At 41.9% G+C, this 23,387-nt stretch overlaps 2 protein-coding genes across 3 annotated transcripts in view; one reads left to right on the top strand and one right to left on the bottom strand.

Moving 5' to 3' along the window:
• Positions 1–7,111, bottom strand: part of LOC115206408 (Down syndrome cell adhesion molecule) — a 148,364-nt gene extending 141,253 nt beyond the window's left edge. Inside the window, exon 1 of the mRNA XM_029773343.1 lies at positions 6,340–7,111. Within this exon, the coding sequence (XP_029629203.1) occupies positions 6,340–6,382 (43 nt within the window). The 5' untranslated portion in view covers positions 6,383–7,111. The remainder of the gene's footprint in view (positions 1–6,339) is intronic.
• Positions 7,112–21,104: 13,993 nt separating this feature from the next.
• The window catches only part of LOC115206407 (beta-secretase 2-like), an 11,202-nt gene continuing 8,919 nt past the window's right edge, over positions 21,105–23,387 (top strand). The window contains exons 1-2 of one of the 2 annotated variants that reach the window (XM_029773342.1): positions 21,108–21,354; positions 21,486–21,673. In XM_029773342.1, the coding sequence (XP_029629202.1) occupies positions 21,524–21,673 (150 nt within the window). In that variant the 5' untranslated portion in view covers positions 21,108–21,354; positions 21,486–21,523. Of the gene's footprint in view, positions 21,674–23,387 lie in introns of both variants that reach the window. The other variant, XM_029773341.1, reaches the window with a different exon arrangement.

Below are 23,387 nucleotides of genomic sequence, written 5' to 3'. Positions count from 1 at the left end.
CGATGCTAAACAGTATAGTTAACATTTTAATGTGAAAGACATTTACATGGTGCTCATGCAATTATATTGTTCTGATTCAGCAGAATCCTTAAGGATACACAGTCTGATTTGTAATTAGATTTTACATTCAGTGAAACATACCACCACCCCTGTGAGTCTCCCATGCCCCATTACTAATTAGACTGCAAGACGGCTGCTGAACATCTTTAGTAGGCATCTTCATTATGCAGTCAGTATGTGTGAACTGGGAGATCCATTATTACACATCAGGGTCTCCATCATCAGACATTACCATTAGTAACAGTTCCTCAGGAATAACAACAACGCAGCCATTCACACTTTTCACCAGCAAACACCCTCTCAAAGGGGAACTACTCTAGAGAACAATTGACCTTAAACAAGTGCTGAATTCATGTTTGAACTGAACTCACATTTACTTCTCAAATATGTATCTATCAATGCATACAGAGCGACTATATTTTATTGCTTTACTGTACACATTTTCATAGGTAGGTCAACCGTGCTGCTCGGATACCTAGTTGACTGTTGGGTCATTCCATTTGATTTCAATCACTTTTTGAACGCACCCCATTTGATTTGAAATAAACTTTTTATACATTGTTGCACATGGTAGAAGTGTTCAGAAAGTAACTTTTTGTACCTGATTGACCAAACATTTAAGTGTGCTCAAAGCATACCCCACCCTACCATGAGACCCTCATATCTTCATCACTGGAAAAGATAAACAGTTGAGTTTGCTATAATTTACCCTCCTCTCCCCTGTAACTATTCCCCAGGTCGTTGCTGTAAATGCAAATGTGTTCTCAGTCAACTTACCTGGTAAAATAAGGGTTAAATAAATACAATTACAAACAAGATTGTCAAATTGTTATATAATTTCTTGAAAAAAACATTTCTTCAACTTTTAAACTTTAATATCAATTATGTAGTTTAGACCCTATTTTACATCCTCTGAGGTGTTTGTGTTGTGTCTGCCATCGGTTGAGACACAGCATACTCTTGAGTGTGGGTGTCATGTTTTGGCTGAAAATAGTTTTTTCGAGAAATTATAAAATAGTTTGACAACTCTGTTTGTAAGCTTTTAAATTATATCAAACTCAACTGTTTATCTTTTCCAGTGATGAAGACATGGATGTCTCATGGTAGGGTGGGGTATGAAAAACTTTGAGCACATCTGTCTCATAAATGTTATGTCATTCAAGTTCGAAAAGTCACTTTCTTACCACTTCAACCATGGGCAAATATGGATTGAGCATTTTGAACCTCGGCAAGACGGAGCTGCTCTTCCTCCCAGGGAAGGACTGCCCGTTCCATGATCTCGCCATCACGGTTGACAACTCCATTGTGTCCTCCTCCCAGAGTGCTAAGAGCCTTGACGTGACCCTGGACAACACCCTGTCGTTCTCCGCTAACATCAAGGCAGTGACCCGATCCTGTAGGTTCATGCTCTACAACATTCGCAGAGTACGACCCTGCCTTACACAGGAAGCGGCGCAGGTCCTAATCCAGGCACTTGTCATCTCCCATCTGGATTACTGCAACTCCCTGTTGGTGAGGCTCCCTGCCTGTGCCATTAAACCCCTACAACTCATCCAGAACGCCACAGCCCGTCTGGTGTTCAACCTTCCCAAGTTCTCTCACGTCACCCCGCTCCTCCGCACACTCCACTGGCTTCCAGTTGAAGCTCGCATCTGCTACAAGACCATGGTGCTTGCCTACGGAGCTGTGAGGGGAACGGCACCTCCGTACCTTCAGGCTCTGATCAGGCCCTACACCCAAACAAGGGCACTGCGTTCATCCACCTCTGGCCTGCTGGCCCCCCTACCTCTGCGGAAGCACAGTTCCCGCTCAGCCCAGTCGAAACTGTTCGCTGCTCTGGCACCCCAATGGTGGAACAAGCTCCCTCACGACGCCAGGACAGCGGAGTCAATCACCACCTTCCGGAGACACCTGAAACCCCACCTCTTTAAGGAATACCTGGGATAGGATAAAGTAATCCTTGTAACCGACCCCCCCCAAAAAAAAAAAAAAATTATATAGATGTGCTATTGTAAAGTGGTTGTTCCACTGGATATCATAAGGTGAATGCACCAATTTGTAAGTCGCTCTGGATAAGAGCGTCTGCTAAATGACGTAAATGTAAAAGCAGTGTGGTCAAAAAGTGATTGAAATCAAATGGAACGACCCTGTTCCCTAACTGGAAATAATAAAACAAATAATACTGATTTAGATTTAGATCTAAGTCCTCCTCAATTGCCAACATGAGGCCACTGCTACCAAAAGACGGTAAGTCTTAAAGATCTTTAAATAGATATGGAGGATTCAAGGGCATAAGTCTTACAAGAGGAGCACCTCACTATACTGGAACAGATGGATCTCTAAATCAGTGCGCTGCCTTAATTGCCCCCAGCATATTAACTCCCCTGAAACACAGGTTCCTCCTCTCAGCCAAGTTTAGTCAAATCAATCTGCCCCCAGTCTCCATTGCATTTTCCTTCTCAGGTTCCTAATGTGTTGTCATGCTAACTTGGCAGGCTAAGTGATGTTGGCAGCTATTTAGATGCCCTACGAGGACTATCTTTTCTGAAAATGATTTTGTACATAGAGTCATCCCTCGACAATGAGAAAGGGCATTTTGATTGAGATAGAAATGTGTACATGAGAAGTGTACATGACCTATTGACCTTAGTGTAAATGTTAATTTATTGAAGACCAAGAACATGTAGGCCATCTCAAACGGCCTTGCTCAGGTTTGTCTCTCAATCATTGTGCTGAAATCTATGGTTTGTACCTCAGTCACTCCTTTGCATCATGCCATTGTTGTGAACATTCTCAAGCAGCCCTCCGCCATAGTGGTGCCCAAAAAGCTGCCCAGTCATTCTGAACGGAGACGAATGACTGTTTTGTCTAAATTACACTATAGTGGCCTGGAAATACATTGACATGGCAAATATTTAGTAGGAAACAACTTTGCCATGATTATCATGTTGTCAATTTTACTTTAGACAGGTGGCAATGTCGTCATTAGCTAGCAAAGTTGGTAAAAAATAGCTAGTAATGCTAACGTTAGCTAGCTAAAATTCGGTGCTCTCCCTTCAATCTTAGTTAGCTAGCTAACATTATACTGCATCTAAAGTCAATCTTTCAATGGGTTTTCCTACTAATTATTTGGCTCCTTTTGAATTGTCATTGTATTTCCAAGCCACTGTAATGCACTTTTGATGAAATCTTCATCAGCGCTCATTGACAATGCATTGAGCAGAATGCTCAGTCGGGCATCAGTCCTGAAATGAATGTTCAAAACAATTGTGACTAAACGTGCAACACATGAATAATGGCCCTATGTGAGCTGCCTCGCCGCATAATGTATTTAAAAACAGAATTGGAGCTTGGATTGGTTTTGCCTTAAGGCATCTTTTAGAGAGCAAAATCCTCAGCCATCTAAATATAACTATTATAGCCTACTTTATCTCTTAATTACATTTCAATTTGAATACAAATTATAAAAGGTAACCCACAGTACACAAAATAAATACATATTTTAATTTCCATATTGCATTATTAATTCATGTTTTATAAATGCTTTAATGGTTCAAAATAAAATCCCAATATCTTAGGATAATATGGATAAATGGAGTTAATATGAGAGCACAATGTCTAAATAGGCCAGAACAAAAATTAAAAGAAGGCTTAAAAATATCATACCTGTAGAATTTTGTATTTGGAGGCTAATTACAACAGAGAAAACTAATCTACTGACCCAGTTCCCTCAAAAATGATATATTTTAGCTGTATCTTTTATTGTGCAATTCAGGTATAATTCCCTCAATTATCATTATGCCAGAATATGCTAAATAAGGGCACAGGAAGTGGCTGGGCCCTTATCAAGCAATTCCCGGTCACCCACCCAGTGTATAGCCTTATTTAGTCAAACTCACACTTTCCTGACACCCATAATGGAGGTTTCCATAGAGACAGGCCAGTGAACATGTGATAGACCTGTAGATTTAGGAATTATAATACGAATTTGGTATTTAGAATAGTCATTTAATAGGATCTCCATAGACAAACCTAACTCTAAAAAGCAACAATTAACTACAAGGTCGTTCATTCTGCCATTGCCAGCTCAGCTCAGTCAATACAGACCTCATCATTATCATGATAATAGCCATCTTCAGAAATCCAACCACAGAATACAATGAAATACAGTGCAGCGAAATAAAACAAGATTCCAGCTCCAATTGCATTCTATACCCATCGTCCAAAAAGGCATAACATAGATAACAATAGAACAACACAGAAGGGTGAAGCCATTTCCAAATAATAAAATACATTTTTGCATGTACCCTCTATTCTATTCTTATATTAGGTTGCCAATATAAGGCTTCTGGGACTATATATGGATCCAGCCTGACCTGACAGTTGATCTAATGTCACGGCACAATTATAATGATTAATCACAAATCCTTATTGTTATTTTATGTTTCCACAGAAGACAGTGTGAGTGAGGGAGATACCATTTTATGTGGAGTAGAGATGGAATAGCCTAACCTGGATGTCAATATAAGCAGCTGACCGAGAATAGCCTTACAAGGAAAAAGGGAAGATAGTCAAATATGTATAATTTAAGATTATTTTGGGGGGAGGGGAGTGGAGTGAAACAAGGAACTAGAAAGGAACCACTGATTTTCTTGCCAAGTGGGTTGGGTTCACCTTGTCACATCTGCGTTGGTATAAAATGAATATCCCTCAATGTGTTAAAATGGGTTAATCCCAAACCTCCAATGCCCCCTTTTTGCCTGATGCGGTAAATTCAGCGACCCTCTACGACATAACCACAACCAGAGGTTCTACCCGGTTTACTTACAATATCTGCAACGCCCCCATCTTGTCAGCTTGTACAGTTTGTAAGAAGATATATTTTCTTTCCGTTTCCCCCCTTTCTTCAACCTCTCTGTTTTCTCAGTCTCCATCTCCCCCTTTCCATACACACCCAGCCTTGTCATAACCCCCTTCCTGGGGAAGGGATTATATCCAGTAAATAATGGTTTATTTCATCCTGTGAAAGTAATAAATTGTATACATTTACTGCTTTCACCGATCAGCTTCACATTGCAGATTCATTGATTTATGAAAGCACACACAGTACACAAATACACTCACACACACACACACACACACACACACACACACACACACACACACACACACACACACACACACACACACACACACACACACCTTTTAAGTGAATGCATAGAGAAAGTCTTTCTGTAATTTCTTGGTCCTTTTAATCTTTGAGGTTGCAAATCAATATGAATTGATCACATGAAAGGAGACAGTATAATTCTGTGTGTAATATTCTATAATATCATTGTTTTTTATTTCTGTTACATGATATATGGACTGCAAGCTCTTTCAAATCTATTTACCAGCATTAATCTCAAGAAGAAATTACAAACAAATAAATATTTGTCTGCAGTGTCTACAGGGGTGCCTTTCCCTTTTGCATCATTATCAGGTTCTGGTGGCTTACATTTTTTTATCTCCTTTGTACATAATTATTGTTTCTTTACAAGTCTTCATTTGTCTACACCGCTGTGAAACGGGCTAGAAATGTATTGCATTGAAAACTTGAAGGAAAACTAATGCATTTATTCAAAATCAATGTACTATTTGAATCTAATATCATACATCTCTAAGGAAAGAGTAAAATGATAGGCTACATGATCAAGATTTTACATGTGTCTAATAGCCTTTCGAATTTGAATACCCTACATTGAACTTGAAAATATACAACTCTAAATAAATAGCTTGGATGGGGGAGGGGAAGGGGGTTAAACCAAATTTCCAGTATATAAAATACGTCAGTCATTATTGAGGCCCATGCTACTACTGACTGACATAGCCTACCGGCATAAACATCCAGGCATGTACAAAATTATTAAATTCGATGTAGTAATTGCAACTGACAACAATTAAGGTTTTAACCTTAAGGTCACGTCTACTTTATCAAGCCTCTCACGAACATCAATTTATTTCCTCAGCAATCAATGAAATATGCAATTGAAGAATGAATCATAAAAAATATTTTCTTTCCCTTAACACAATTTATGTGAATCTATCAAATATTGACCAATGATGTGGCGTATAGTTACAACAGATGAAAGCACATTTCACTCCCGTTCCTCTCTCCTTAGCACTGTTGGCACCCATAAATTGTCACACAGGTGACCTCCACCCCCCTCATCTACCTTACATTCCTCACTGAATTACTGACATAACTAATGAACATTAAAATTAGCTAATTAAACTTACCATTTAAGATGCTCTGGAAAAAGATAACAGCCAATATCCACATGCCCTGCTCCGTTCAATCCCCCCAAGCTATGCTTTCTCGTCTTCCTCCGCACACTTTGACAGCTGCTTTCCTATAATTATGTTTTGTGTGGCAGGTGTAATGTTAAACATTTGCTACTAGCTTGTAGTAACCAGTCCAACTCTCTGCTGATAATAATGTCTTTACCGTCTCCTCCTTTTTTCTCTATAACGCCCTCCCTGGTGCTCTCGTAGCCTACTCTTCCTCTCCCCTTTTCAGACCCCTCTTTGAGCTTGGAGGATATGTGCCTCTCTGATTGTCTTGGTTAAAGCTGTGATATCCGACTCTACGCAGCTCTACGCTGGTCCTCCGTGCATTGCTACTTCCCCTGCTCTTCAAAGGGATGCTCGAGGGGGCTACAGTGCTCGCCTGCAGCCCAGGTGTGATGCTGAGTCAGGGTAGTGGCACGCGGGCAACCTTAGGTACTAAAATACATCTCCGGGTGTGAAACGGGGACACCTAAACAATAACGATGTGGAATCCACAAAAACGCATCTTAAAACGAAAACTGAAAAATAAAATCAGGTTTGGAATCAAAATGTGACAAATAAAATAACTTAAAATAAAGAGTCAATGTTCAGTTCAATAAGAATGAAAACCCAATCCGGATGAGCTGAAGTCAGACCATCTTCACCACCTCTCTCCGTCCAGCAAGAGGCAAGCACGAGCATCTTCCCACTGCCCTTTTAATCGCATTGGTCCATGCGCTAACCCTCGCTGCCTCAGAGCATTACAGAATAACCCTCTCCCCTGCCTTTGCAGCCGCTTTAATTCCTCATTGCCTTAAAGGAGCAGAGGCGATAGATAGCCAGTCCTCCTAGGCGCTAGGTGAGAGCATTTACAGTAAGGAGGGGGATTTTGCAGTTAAAGAAGGCGCACCTGAAGAGCCGGTTAACAAGGAGAACATTTTACGCACAGTGTTATACAGGCACAAAGTGCGTGCGTAAATAAGTGTTACTTTTATTAAGGTAAACTAGGAACATGACTAGAAACGTATTTTCTATACAGGAGAGGTACACAGGATTACGCCTTCAAAATGTTCTTGACTCAAGGTTCTTGAGTTTTTTGAAATGATATGTTTGGGGAAATAATTTTATAAAAAATATTATTTTTCAATGGAGTTGAAATTAATCATACACACATCTAGCATTAGGTTGGTAAAATGAATGTAAAATATGTCATGATATCTTTGTGAAACAAATGGAAAAAGCAATTTTTTTCTTAATTTATTTACTCTATTTTGGGTTGGCATTACATTTTGGCATTTTGTTGAAATAGGCTATCATTCAATATTTAATTCTAACATCAACAATTATTACCACAATTGTTTTGATGGGGAATTCTAACTGGATTTGGTGCATTTTACATTGACCTGCCTCTGGTCCTTTCCCCACCCAGCCTCTGCCCAGGAGCAGGCCCTGTCTGATAATCTTCCAAAACCATCAGACCTGCCTTAAGAGGCCATTCACTGCAAACAGAGGACCTGTCTGTCAGCATCTGTCTGCAGCCACACATTCAGGACCAGCCCCTATCCCTCTCCAGGCCCTATCCCTCTCCAGGCATATATAATGTATGTACAGTTGAAGTTGGAAGTTTACATACACTTAGGTTGGAATCATTAAAACTCATTTTTCAACCACTCCACAAATTTCTTGTTAACAAACTATAGTTTTGGCGAGTCAGTTCGGACATCTACTTTGTGCATGACACAAGTAATTTTTCCCCAAATTGTTTACAGACAGATTATTTCACTTACAATTCACTGTATCACAATTCCAGTGGGTCAGAAGTTTACATACACTAAGTTGACTGTGCCTTTAAACAGATTGGAAAATTACAGAAAATGATGTCATGGCTTTAGAAGCTTCTGATAGGCTAACTGACATCATTTGAGTCAATTGGAGGTGTACCTGTGGATGTATTTCAAGGCCTACCTTCAAACTCAGTGCCTCTTTGCTTGACATCGTGGGAAAATCAAAAGAAATCAGCCAAGACCTCAGAAAGAAAATTGTAGACCTACACAAGTCTGGTTCATCCTTGGGAGCAATTTCCAAATGCCTGAAGGTACCACGTTCATCTGTACAAACAATAGTATGCAAGTATAAACACCATGGGACCGCGCAGCCGCCATACCGCTCAGGAAGGAGACGCGTTCTGTCTCCTAGAGATGAACGTACTTTGGTGCGAAAAGTGCAAATCAATCCCAGAACAACAGCAAAGGACCCTGTGAAGATGTTGGAGGAAACAGGTACAAAAGTATCTATATCCACAGTAAAAACGAGTCCTATATCGACATAACCTGAAAGGCCGCTCAGCAAGGAAGAAGCCACTGCTCCAAAACCGACATAAAAAAGCCAGACTACGGTTTGCAGCTGCATATGGGGACAAAGATCGTACTTTTTGGAGAAATGTCCTCTGTTCTGATGAAACAAAAATAGAACTGTTTGGCCATAATGACCACCGTTATGTTTGGAGGAAAAAGGGGGAGGCTTGCAAGCCGAAGAGCACCATCCCAACCGTGAAGCACGGGGGGGGCAGCATCATGTTGTGGGTGTGCTTTGCTGCAGGAGGGACTGGTGCACTTCACAAAATAGATGGCATCATGAGGATGGAAAATTATGGGGATATATTGAAGCAACATCTCAAGACATCAGTCAGTAAGTTAAAGCTTGGTTGCAAATGGGTCTTCCAAAGGACAATGACCCCAAGCATTCTTCCAAAGTTGTGGCAAAATGGCTTAAGGACAACAACGTCAAGGTATTGGAGTGACCATCACAAAGCCCTGACCTCAATCTTATAGAAAATTTGTGGGCAGAACTGAAAAAGCGTGTACGAGCAAGGAGGCCTACAAACCTGACTCGGTTACACCAGCTCTCTCAGGAGGAATGGGCCAAAATTCACCCAACTTATTGTGGGAAGCTTGTGGAAGGCTACCCGAAACGTTTGACCCAAGTTAAACAATTTAAAGGCAATGCTACCAAATACTAATTGAGTGTATATAAACTTCTGACCCACTGGGAATGTGATGAAAGAAATAAAAACTGAAATAAATCATTCTCTGTCACAAGCGTCGTTGAAGGGGGACCAAAACGCAGCGGGTAAAGTGCTCATCTTCTTATTTTATTAAAGAAAACACTTAATCAAAATAAACTAACAACAAAAACAGTCCAGTAAGGTGCACAGACTATACTAGAAACAACCACCCACAAAACACAAGTGAAAACAAACCCAACTAAATATGGCCTCCAGTTAGAGACAATGACAACCAGCTGCCTCTAATTGGAGGTCATTACCCAACCCCCAACATAGAAATAGAAAACTAGATAAACACATAGAAATAGATAACATAGAACATAAAACAAAAACACCGAAACACACAAAACAAACACCCCCTGCCATGCCCTGACCAAACTACAATGACAAATAACCCATTTTACTAGTCAGGACGTGACATTCTCTCTACTAACATTCTGACATTTCACATTTTTTAAATAAAGTGGTGATCCTAACTGACCTAAGACAGGGAATTCTTACTAGGATTAAATGTCAGGAATTGTGAAAAACTGAGTTTAAATGTATTTGACAAAGGTGTATGTAAACTTCCAACTTCAACTGTACCTCTGTCCTTTAGCTGTTTTGTCCATTATTGTTCTGTATTATGTCCTGTTTCACGGGGACCCCATGAAGAGTAAATGCTCCTTTTGTAACAGCTAATGGGGATCCTAATAAAATCCTAGCTACTGAAAAGGAGCAGGATACGTACGTTATGGTGGCATCCCTGTCGACACTGCAGACGTTATGGTGGACATTGTTGAATAATTGAGGGATTTTAAAAGGATGAATGCGGGTCAGATTTTCTGTTGATAGTTTTTATCTCTGTCTCTCAACTTGGTGAGGAGGACGGTGCTGTAGGAGGACGTGTCCTCTTCCTGGTTCGAAGTGCAGTCTCTCTCGTTCGCTCACAACACACTGTTCCAGCATCTCTCGTCAACAGTATTCCTTTGTTCAGTAACAGCTACTTACACTAGACTGTTCTCGAGACGCAAGAAGAGATTTAATCAAATTAAAATGGTCTAGCTTCATTTAAGTTGGTACACTATTTATTTTTATCATATGAGCACTCCAATAAAGTGAGGTCAGGGAAGGACAGGAAGAGGAGTTAGGCCTGTGGGTCAACATACCTGCAGGCCACTTACATTGGATTTAGAATGGTCTGCTCTAGTATGGAACTATGCACATGTGTTTGTAAGCTTGTTCATTTGTAGTAGCACAATTGACCCAGCCCCAAGGAAAAGGAATGTTGCTTTGTGAGGCTGCCTGTCCAGTGGCTTTGGCTGTTTACTGGTGCTTATTGCTGATGTGATGTCCGAGACAGAGATGGCCTGTGGATGCGACCTCTGTTTTCTACAGATGACGAGAAGCGATCCTGTTAGCAGACCACCTGAGGGGCTCGTCTACTCCAGCTCCTTCTCATTATCAACCAGGCTGCTCAATGGGTCTGCCATGGCTGCTCTGCACTCTCCCAGCTGAGGGGGATGGACATGGAATTATGATGCATTATACATAAAACATCCAGCACCATGCCAAAAACTAAAAACAGGATTTCTTTTGAACCTGTTAATGATACCGGTTGTTAAGCTTGCAATAGTTGTTTTTTTCTGCTACATAGTTTAGACAGGGGATGGACAGAGTAGAGGAGGGGCCTGGTCGCTTTATTAGACGGAAGCCACTCCTGAGAAAAATGCACATGACAGCATACCTGGAGTTTGCAAAAATGCACTTGAAAGGCCCAGAGCATAAGGCAAAAGAGTATGTGGTCTGATGAGACAAAAACAATGAATGGAGCCAAATACAGGAAAATCCTTGATGAGAACCTGCTTCTGTGTGCAAACAAACTTAGACTGAGGGGTAAAGATTTACGTTCCTAATGGGACAGTGACCCCAAGCATACAGCCAAAGCAATGCTGAAATGGCTTCAAAACAAGAATGTTAAAGTCCTTGAGTGGCCCCGCCAATGTCCAGACTTGAATCCCATTGAAAATCTGTGGAAAGACTTGAAGATTGCTGTTTCACCACCGCTCCCCATCTAATTTAAGAGAGCTTGAGAAAATCTGCAAGGAAGAATATCCCTAAATCCAGATGTGCAAAGGTGATACAGACATACCTAAGACAACTGAAAGCTGTAATCGCCACCAAAGGTGCGTCTACACAGTATTGACTCAGGGGTGTGACTACTTATGTAAATGATATATTTCAGTTTTTCATTTTAAATACAATTGCAAACATTTCTAAAAACATGTTTTCACTTTGTCATTATGGCATATTGTGGATGGTTGAGAAAAATTATCTATTTCATCCATTTTTAATTCAGACTAACACAGAAAATACTTTTTGAAGGCACTGTAAGCCATTAAGCTCCATACCAACTAGAGACTAGACAAGAAACAACTAAAACTGATTTTAATTTGAGTATGTTAACGATATCTGTCATCAAGCCAATTATAGAGATCCTTATTAAAAAACTGGAAGTGCTTCATAGTTTGGACATGAAATACTGCAGTTGTGTGTATCCCTTTGATAGTGTCGTGGTTATTTAGTTAAAGTATCATCACAAACATAATGTGCCACCACAAGTGAGACATTTGTGTAATACTTATGTTACTACATAAATAATACGGGTGTAATAACAATGCATCATTGTTATCCTGTCACCGACAGGATTCACTTCCAGGCCAACCTCTCTCTGAAGGTACCAATCCTCCATCTGTCAGTGGAAAAATGGCTCCTTCTCTTGGCAGGAACAGGGAAGGATGGGGCCAGAAATCCCATGTAAGCCCTTTCTACAGAACGGCATGTCCTTGTGAATCTCACCAATGACACCTTCTCTAATTGTTGTGGTCTCAGGTAATTTCGAGTGAGTCTCTCATGTCTTTATGGCCACCATTCAGCAAAGTGCATACTGTAGCTAAGTCCAGTGATGACATCTGTACTGCTTGTTGTTGATATTGAAGTTACATAGAAGTGAAACAAGAGAGAATAAATAGCTATGAATAATAGAATGTAAAATAGTTATCCGAGGTCAAGAATCTCTTGAGTAGGTGACCTACAATATTTTCATATCATCATTATGATCCTCCTTCACACTTGGTTTCTTGTGTGTTTGGTGGCAAATAAACATACCAGATAGCATCAAAGGGGATCTAATAACCTTCAGTGAACTGCCTATAAAGCTAGTAGACCTAAATAATAAGGTACTTCACATGTTTTATCAAGGAGGTTTGCGTTAATGGACATCTAAAATAAAACAATTATACAATACCAGCCATAAAACAGATTTTCAGCCATGTCTGATGTATACAATAAGATCTTAATCACCCTGTTGCAGGAGAACTTTCCTGCAATGCAGGACATTTAAAACTTGTAATGTATTTGAGGTTTAAAAAGGCTTCTGAAGTTTGAAATTTCCACTTCCCCTAGAAAAATGTCCATTAATTATAATTCACATTTCCTGTTGCTGCAGGATTATTTTCCTGCTGTAGCAAACTGTCTCAAATTAAGATCGTATATCTGTAGGCAGCAAGAGGTAAAGTGCCCTTTTACATTATGGGCTATAATTATGAGAATAATGTCATACATCTCTGCCGTATTTAAAAATGTCACACTCAATGGAGGAATTTTGTGAGTCGGTGATACTCATATATCAAATGTTACAGTAACCCTCAATTCTTTATGGATAACAGGTGCTTTCATTTATCACTTCACTGCAGTGACAGCTGTACAATCTCTGTGGCTTACTTACATTGTGAAACACAATACCGTCATTCACACTCCCAGAGCACTGGACCACTGACTGTTCACAATGTACTAGCTGTTAATGAAGTAAGGCTAAGTAAGCATAGATGGTTAGTTTTCAGTAAAGAAGTAGCCACTCCAATGCAGGTTTAACAGTGTAAATGTATTTCAGATGTACTGTATACACACATAATGGGAGGACTTATTTTATTACATTTTGAATATGGCGTGGGGTTAGGTGGGGGTGGGGTGTAATTTAGCCTCCCAGCAAGTTGTTCAAATACTGGTAAATACATCTGACAATGAGGCCCATGGGCAACTGCAGCCTTGCCCTTGCTGTGGGTTCGTGTGGGACAACAATGGAACTGAGAAGAAAGGTCTCTATATTGAAGGTCATGACTCCCCATAAACACACACTCCCTAGAAATACACACTTGCTTTCACAAAATGGGTTGAATTGTTGTGTTGCTGATGTTTCTTCTGTGTCATCATAGCCAACACAAACTGTGGTCATGCAACAATATACTAACACTTTTACAGTATTTTCAGTTACTTAAAAATGTTCATATTTTTGGTAAAAAGACATAAGGGTGAAGGCCTATTTCTTGGTTTTTATTTTATTTCCATCTTAAACAATGAAAGAGATCTAATGAACTCATTATTTCTGCTGCCTTTATCAAGTCTGCCCGTCCACCCTTTCTCCCATCAACATTCCCCTGGCCTTTCCATGGCGCGTGTGCTGCAGACGATGGATCAGGGGTAATCGCCCAGGAACAGCATTCTTGTTTTGACAACTCCTCTGAAGCCGGGTGTCTCTTACAACAAAACACAGACTTACCTATCATCAGCAAAATATCAGGCGGCCCTTTTCCAAGTCACCCAAAGGAGGATCAGGTTCCCTCTCACTATGCAACCCATTAGCTCAGAATAGAACTGGCCACAGCACCAGTAAATGATCCCCTTTGTTGCCTAAGACAATGATGCTGATAGGGGACAGATTGTGCATGTGGCTCCAAATAACAATGTGTAGAGTTACAAGTTGGCTGAGGTAGAATGGTGTGACACTTAAAGACAACACATGATGGTGTTCTGTTACCAACCATATATCACTCTCAAGGGAGATGAACACTTGAATCAGTCAATATCAACACACGTGCACAGTCTACATGAGAGAGCTTGGAAAAATGAGCAATGGTTTTATTTTGGTCAAGAGAAAAACAACATGCCAACCGTTGAAAACAGTAATACAGGATCAATAAGAAAAGCATTTTGCATAAACAAATCACAAATATAGACAGTAGAAATATATGTATTTGGTTAACAAACGCATGCATTCCATTGTTTTTCTCCCTCTATGACTTGTCACCCATTCCCCTTCATCCATAGAGAGCAGTTATCCACCCCCCACCTCTCCTCCCCGAGCAATCCAGTACCAATTCACAATACCAATGCCCCACCCTGATACCGCAACCACAGCCTGCCTTCCATTTGCTAGCCCCAAGGCACGGAGCAGCATATCTGTAGCCAACCTTGACGTGCTAAACTAGGGCGCTGAGGGGGCTAGAGTGAGAGGAGAGAGGGAGGAAAGGAGAGAGAGAGGGGAAAGAAGAGAGGACGAAAGGAGAGAGAGGACGAAAGGAGAGAGGGAAGATAGGGGGCTGTTTGGTGATTTGGTGCTTATAGCTGCATTCCCCTTGTCTCCCTCTCTCCCATTCGTCACTGGAAAAGTGAAAGATCAATAAATCATCATTATGCATTTCATCTCCAAAATGATCAACCCATTTCAACCCATCATGATCATCATCTTTATCATTACACATGTGGAATGCAGATCATTTCACCACAATGTTATTATAGTGTCATAACAATGGTGTAATACCATTTTGATATTCTCTTATCAATTATGTGTTTGCTTTAATCCCTCAAAGTCTAAATTAGTTTCTCGGTCTTGACAGAGACCATGCATGGAGCTGTGAGCTGCCCGATTGTTAACAAACGCAGAAGCATGGCGGCAATAAGAATGTGGAATTTGACTTCTCAGCTTCACAACTCAATCCAACACAGGGTCGCAGTGTTGCCTAGTAACAATGGCACACAACTGACCTTATCTATGTGGTCATAAAAATGTATGAAGACCCCCTTTCCCCCGCACCTCTATATTTATTTATCTCCCCGTCTCAGAGCACAATCACCAGCACACAGCCAGAGGGCAAGCACACTCTGCGCTCTCTTACCCCGGCCCGGGCAGCAGCGGGGTGGGTGTTTTTCCCTGGAAGCGCCTTTCTTTCATTATAGAAGGGTATCTGAACCAGAAAACAGCCACACAACACATACAGCACTGGTGGGCGGGAGATAGTGGAGATGCAGATCGCATGCCATGAAACAGGCTGTAACACAGACGGACAGAGCGAACCACAACAGATATTCAATAATATCTCGCAAGCTGAATAATATAGTAAAAGCAGCTTCCACAGAATTATTTTCTTTGCAGCCTTTCCTTTGCTTTCCTCCCTTTAAGACAACAATAGAACAGACATTAAAACTCTCCTGCAAGAACAATACATTTTTACAATACTGTATGTAACTTTTTTCCAAAGGGTTTTAAGAGAAGAATTAATCAAACTGAACCAATTTGCTATGGAACATAGATCTACAGATACCCTGGTAAGTCAATCTGATCTCTCACTCTCTTGGCCATAAAACCAAGTATAATGCCTCTGATTGTCTACTGTACGTGACTTTGGAGATATGAACTCATCCGGGGAGCTCTTTTAAGTTACTCTTTCTTCCCCAGGTGATCCTGTACTGTAAACACCATGCCACGAAAACTGCTCTGCTCTGCTCTGCCACCAGCCACCAGCCACCAGCCTCCCGTCCTGCTGCTACCATGGGAACATCTGTGTTGAGCTGCTGTGCGCATCTGGCGGGCACCATGCTAACACAGATGGTGTGTGTGTGTGTGTGTGTGTGTGTGTGTGTGTGTGTGTGTGTGTGTGTGTGTGTGTGTGAGTGACTTTAAGTATAAATATTGCTGTAGGGCAATGATGGTAAAAATGTGATTCGAATCTCTTTGCAACAAGTATGAGGCATCACAGACTTTCTGACCTCCACAATAATCTGAAGCAGAGTAAGTAGGCTAAGAATCTCCATGCAAACAATGCTATTGCCTGTCCAATAAAAAGGCGCAGGCAGGGTGATGGTAGACAATTAGATTTGCAGCAGAAACATGTGGCCAGGTCATTACGCTTCTTCCCCTTTAATCCCAGCTTGTCCAGCTCTTTCCTGGCTGTAATTACACAGTATCCAATGTCACATGGAAATGCCAACAGATGCACAGCGTCTAAGACGAGCATTATGTACTTAGAGATGTCCTAGTCATTAGGCCTGTTGCACAAGGCCTGCTGATTGCACCATTGTTGTGCTCTGGCTAAGGCAATAGGGTGAGGTGGATGGACGGAAGGACAGGCAAGCATAACAGGTGGACAACTCTAGGGCCATTGTGTGAAGCCAATGGATGCTGTCAACTGTGGTCATAATGACCAGTGACCACAAGAGTGAAAGACACCAATAATGCCTAGTTATTACACAGATCTGATCATTGCAGCCTGAGTATGCAATGCACACAACTACTACAGCTAATACTGTATTATACAATCATGATGTGTGCAATCAAATCATAGTATGAACCTAAAAAGTTCTCAGCATATGTTTACAGTGTACCTGACTTGTAATGTGTTAGGCTGTGAAATGTAATTTAATCTAGAAATATATGTATATATAAACTCTAGAATTTGACATGTATTCATTGTAAGGATTGGGAGATGGCTACTCTGAAGGTGATTGGGTGGAGCTGTGGGTGTATTGTGATGATGAAAGAGGTGGAGGGGGCAGGGGGTGATATGAAGGAAGAGCTGTTTTTCGGTCTCTGTGTGGTCATCTCTCCGGTCTCATCAGACATAGTGATCAGATCTCTGTGAGGATTAGGAACCGATGTTCCTCTGAAGAAGCTTTGCACAGCACTGAGGCTGTTTACTCCCATAATCTGACTAATTTGCTCACCAGTATGTCACATTACCTCCAGTTTACATGGGAGCAAGGTAATGGTCAGGATTGCCCTCTTCTGGTCATTGGTGGAGCAGCAATAAGATAGTGAGGGGATTCGATTTATGCCCCCGGCACGCCCTGTGTGAACCGGGTTATGACTAAATGTGATATAACTTTTGTCATAGTTGACTTGTCGTAGCAGGTTAGGATAACAAAACAAAAGTGACATAGGTTAAGCACATGGAGTATTAAGTAGGATTCTGTGTTTTCACATGCAAAAGTGATTGCTTTTGATAAAAACGCTTTCTGCCTTCCCAATGAAAACTAGTAGGAATATGCTAACATATATTTTATGGAAAAGAGACGCACCATGCTGCATTGTTGACAATATGACAGAGCGGCGCAGATTACCGGTCCGTTTTAGCAGAGCGCACCTCCCACACCGGCTTCGCCATGTCACAAGACGGGCCATAGCCCTGTTGAACCTGGGGCAGCTTAATCAAATCCCCTCAATGTGTGCAAGGAAGAATTTAAAGCTCTCTTTGTTCTGATTGTCTGAGTTCTCATGATGGACAACAGGCCCATTGAGGCCCTGCACAAAGACACACACAGTAAAAATTATAAATGACCATAAGGGTGCCATGAGTTTATGATAATAATATCTTTCCAGGAAGTTAAGAAGGATAGAATGCAGACCAAGAAAACACAAGACCAATTCCAGCAGAGCCGGAGCCAGAACCAATTCAATTAAATTCTTAAAAAATCATATTATTTTTCCAGGCAAATTATCCAAAGGATAATTACTGAACTATTATGTTTTCAAACAAACATTGAATTCATTGTTTTCATACCACAGCCATTTTGCTTTCTTATCCCTACTCACATGACCCCATACTTAAAGTGACAGGTATAATTTTAGCCAATCAACAGAATTTCAACCTGGCATATAAATCATGGCATGGATCTACACATGTACGTATTTCATTTAAAAAAAAATAAACCTAGGAATACATGCATAACCTTTCTTTCTGTTTAATTTCATTCCACATTTAATGTGGAGATGTTACAACTGAATTGTTGACTTGCAGACTGCCTGGAATACATTTCTTGACTTAAAAGGCAGAGGCCAAAGGAAAGTATCGATGCTAACATTGCGTACATTTTATTTACTGGAACATCAGGTGTTATATAAATGGTGATATCCATAGTAGGCACCATTTGATTATGTCACGTGACCACATAGGCCCTATAGTGCATGCAGCTGTATTGCTATGGAGCAGATTGGTAAACGCTTTTCCCAGGCTGTAGGCTGTGGAACTTCATTGAGGACATGTGACACTGGAACTGTCTTAGCCCAAGTGGAACTCATTGGGGCTGTGGGGGGAGACAATGCCTGTCTCTGTGCTGCTCTTAGAGAATGAAGCGTGGTGATGTAGTGTGTCATATTGATCCCTCTGACAACTACGGTCTCCCTCCCTCCACTTGTGGTGACAGAGACAGACTGGACGGTTTGCTGGTCATCCACCACATTGGTCAAGTGAGTGAGATAGGGCCTAAAGGGAATCCACCTTAATGACACTTTTCAGCAGATGACAGTAGCTATTACAGGGAAAGAATACCATTCTATGAGGAGAGTGCACAATTATGAACTTGAAAATGTATTAATAAACCAATTAGGCACTTTTAGGCAGTCTTGATACAACATTTTGAACATATATGCAATAGTTCATTGGATCAGTCAAAAAGTTTATACATACACTGCTGCCATCTAGTGGCCGAAATCTAAATTGCGCCTGGGCTGGAATAATACATTATGGCCTTTCTCTTGCATTTCAAAGATGATGGTACAAAACATATTTTAAAAATGCATGTTTTTTCTTTGTATTATCTTTTACCAGATCTAACGTGCTATATTCTCCTACATTAATTTCACATTTCCACAAACTTCAAAGTGTTTCCTTTCAAATGGTATCAAGAATATGCATATCCTTGCTTCAGGTCCTGAGCTACAGGCAGTTAGATTTGGGTATGTCATTTTAGGCAAAATTGAAAAAAAGGGTCAGATCCTTTTAACAAGGTGAAACTCTATCTTAACGTCTCCTCCACATTTACTGGATTGGTTGAACAATGCAGAAGAGAATCTCCCCCAATAGTTTTTTCTCTTCTCCTCAACACCAGTATGTAGGGGAACTAGTTTCATGCATTTCTTTTATGCCTGCTATGTTAGGTTAGTCTGGGAGTGATCTGAGTAGGGAGGGGAAAACAGAAAATAGCTGTTATTGGTAGAGAGGTTTGGAACTCTTTCTTATTGGTCTATTAACTAATTTAATACATGGTGATGTCACTCCATCCCACCAAAACAGGTTGAAATTTCAAACAGCTCTTACACTAAAATGGCATTATTATCATGTTCACAATTTTACAGTATCATTCCAATCTCATAGTGTGGAAATATATACAAAACACAGAAAGAAATCATGTTTTTGACTGCTCTGGGCCTTTAAAGGGAGATTGGTTGACTGACAACAAATTGTTGCTACATATGGGAAAAACTGAATCTATTTTGTTTGGAACAAAACATAGATTACTTAGGGCTGACAAGATAAAGGTAAACTGTGCAGGCAAGGAGATTGAATTTAAAACAAGTGTAACTTTTCTTGGTGTGTCCCTATGATCAATCCCTTTCTGGAGACCTGATTGCTGCTGAAATTCTTTTGCAAATGGCAAACAAATTGTCATTTTTATATCGTAACACTCGATATTTTAACATTAAAGTTAAGAAACTGCTTGTCTCAACCTTTATTCAGTGTCATTTTGATTATGAGTGCTCTGCTTGGTATAGTGGGCTATGAAAAAAGCTGAAAAAGAGAATGCAGGTCATGCAAAATAATGTTATCAGTAATATGCTGAATGTCCCTCCTAGGACCCACATAGGGGTACAGGAGTTCCGAGAGGTGGGCTTATTGCCTTTGGAGTTTTACATCTTAAATGATCGTGCCCCAGGTTATATGAAAAACCACATTGATGCAGTCTATAACCAGCACAGTTACAATACCAGAGCTAGTAAACAGTTCTGCCCCCTACTGCTGGTCAGGTGTATTTATTTGAAGGATCGGTATGATTTAAAAAAAATGTAACCTTTATCTAACTACGCAAGTCAGTTAATTAAGAACAAATTCTTATTGACAATGACGGCCTACCCCTAACCCAAACAATGTTGGGCCAATTGTGCGCCGCCCTGTGGGACTCCCAATCACAGCTGGTTGTGATACAGCCTGGAATCGAACCAGGGTCTGTCGTGACTCCTCTAGCCCTGAGATGTAGTGCCTTAGACCACTGTGCCACTCAGGAGTCCTGATGTGCAATTAATAGATTGTTTTAATGTGAAATTAATATGGATGATTTTTAGGGTTAGGGAAAGTGCAGTGAATCGTGCCACTTTTTAGGATGTCAATATAACCTAATGTATTTAGGGTTGTTTGTAATTTTGTCTTGCCTTTTAATCATTATTTGTGATATTGTTTTCACCATCGAGGACCACTTTGGAAATAAGAATATTAATTTATACTTTCAAGAGATATCGTCTGGGTCCAGATTGTACATTTTGTGGTATATGTCTGTTACCCAAAATAAAATAAATTAAATTCAAAGGCTGATAGAGGCCTCTAGTGGCCAAAAGGCAGTTTTAGCATGGGCAGGGCCTCCAGCATGCTTCCACCATTTTAAAGTAGTCTAAGTAGTTATCTAGGTGGGGATGCCTATGAGTTGTAGCCTCAGTGGCGCTGCCCGTGGTGTCACAGACGCTATAATGGCATATATATAAAAATAAGTGCTCTATCTATCTCTATGGTGCGCCCCATAGGCGCCCTCCAAGCACATCTTCCTTGACCAACAAAAAACCTCGTCACATCCGCGATATGGAAATCAGGAAGTAATCTAAAATAATAAAGTGGTGAACAACTTTCAGAGAGAGGAGTAAACTTTTAAATGCCAAGCGTCTAAATGTAAAGCCGGAGTTGTTTCTTTAGCGTCGTTGTCAGAACATCACGCTCACTATGATTACCGCACTGGAGGTTTCATGTTGGCCAAGCTGAAAACTAAGGAGCAAACTTTCTGAGGTTTGACTTGCCCTAAATAATAGTTGCCATGGCTTACCATAAAGGTTCTATTCCTTTTGGGGCATTATTTATCATGCTCTGTTTTGGAATGGCAAAATCTCACTATACTATTCCACTTAAAATATTTATAGGGACGTTTAACTCTTCTTTGGATTTGGATTTAACTCCTATGAAACGAATACAAGCCTCAGGAAATGGACTGTCCCTGGCATCTGATCCAGCTGGAATAGTCAACTTTTTGGACATGGTCAACAACTTACAAGGCGACTCTGGCAGAGGTTACTACATGGAGATGACACTTGGTACCCCTGGTCAAAAGGTATATGAGAATATGACCTATTGTTGTTTTCAATGTGGGATACATTTCTTGACCTCTTTGGTATCACAGTTGAAATGTTTTCAAATGAAGGCGAGATGCGCACACACACACAACCGGTCAAAGGTTTTAGAAGACCTACTCATTCAAGGGTTTTTCTTTTCTTTTTTACTATTTTCTACGTTATAGAATAATAGTGAAGACATCAAAACTATGAAATAACACATATGGAATCATGTAGTAACCAACATTTATTTTAAACAAATCAAAATATTTTTGAGATTCTTCAAATAGCCACCCTTTGCACACTATTGGCATTTTATTAAACCTTTATTAAACTAGGCAAGTCAGTTAAGAACAAATTCTTATTTAGAATGACGGCCTAGGAACAGTGGGTTAACTGCCTTGTTCAGGACGACAGATTTTTACCTTGTCAGCTCGGGGATTCGATCTTGCAACCTTTCGGTTACTAGTCCAACGCTCTAACCACTAGGCTGAGAGAGAGAGATGGATGGAGGGAGGGAGGGAGGGAGGGAGGGAGGGAAGAGGCGAGCGAGGGGAGGGAGAAGGGGAGAGAAGTGGCGAGGGGAGAGAGAGAAGGGTAGGGAAGAGGCGAGGTAGGGAGGGTAGGGAAGAGGCGAGGTGGTGAGGGGAGAGAAGAGGCGAGGTAGGGAGGGGAGGGGAGAGAAAAGGCGAGGTAGGGAGGGAGGGAAGAGGAGAGGTAGGGAGGGAAGAGGAGAGGTAGGGAGGGAAGAGGAGAGGTAGGGAGGGAAGAGGCGAGGTAGGGAGGGAGGGAAGAGGAGAGGTAGGGAGGGAAGAGGAGAGGTAGGGAGGGAAGAGGCGAGGTAGGGAGGGAAGAGGAGAGGTAGGGAGGGAGGGAAGAGGAGAGGTGGGGAGGGAAGAGGAGAGGTGGGGAGGGAAGAGGAGAGGTAGGGAGGGGGGGGAGGGAGGGAAGAGGCGAGGTGGGGAGGGAGGGAAGAGGAGAGGTGGGGAGGGAAGAGGAGAGGTGGGGAGGGAAGAGGAGAGGTAGGGAGGGGGGGGAGGGAGGGAAGAGGCGAGGTGGGGAGGTGAGGGGAGAGAAGAGGCGAGGTGGGGAGGGAGGGAAGAGGCGAGGTAGGGAGGGAAGAGGAGAGGTAGGGAGGGAAGAGGCGAGGTGGGGAGGGAGGGAAGAGGAGAGGTAGGGAGGGAAGAGGAGAGGTGGGGAGGGGAAGAGGAGAGGTGGGGAGGGAAGAGGAGAGGTGGGGAGAGGTGGGGAGGGAAGAGGAGAGGTGGGGAGGGAGGGAAGAGGAGAGGTGGGGAGGGAGGGAAGAGGAGAGGTAGGGAGGGAGGGAAGAGGAGAGGTGGGGAGGGAGGGAAGAGGAGAGGTGGGGAGGGAGGGAAGAGGAGAGGTGGGGAGGGAGGGAAGAGGAGAGGTAGGGAGGGAAGAGGAGAGGTGGGGAGGGAAGAGGCGAGGTGGGGAGGGGGGGAGGGAAGAGGGGAGAGGGGAGGGAGGGAAGAGGCGAGGTGGGGGAGGGGGGACAGGCGAGGTGGGGAGGGAGAGAAGAGGCGAGGTGGGGAGGGAGGGACAGGCGAGGTGGGGAGGGAGAGAAGAGGCGAGGTGGGGAGGGAGAGAAGAGGCGAGGTGGGAGGGAGGGAAGAGGCGAGGTGGGAGGGAGGGAGGGAGGGAAGAGGCGAGGTAGGGAGGGAGAAGAGGCGAGGTGGGGAGGGAGAGGGGGGG

The sequence above is a fragment of the Salmo trutta genome, chromosome 13 (assembly GCF_901001165.1).
Source record: "Salmo trutta chromosome 13, fSalTru1.1, whole genome shotgun sequence".
NCBI lineage: Eukaryota > Metazoa > Chordata > Actinopteri > Salmoniformes > Salmonidae > Salmo > Salmo trutta.
This window is presented reverse-complemented; position numbering and strand designations above follow the sequence as displayed.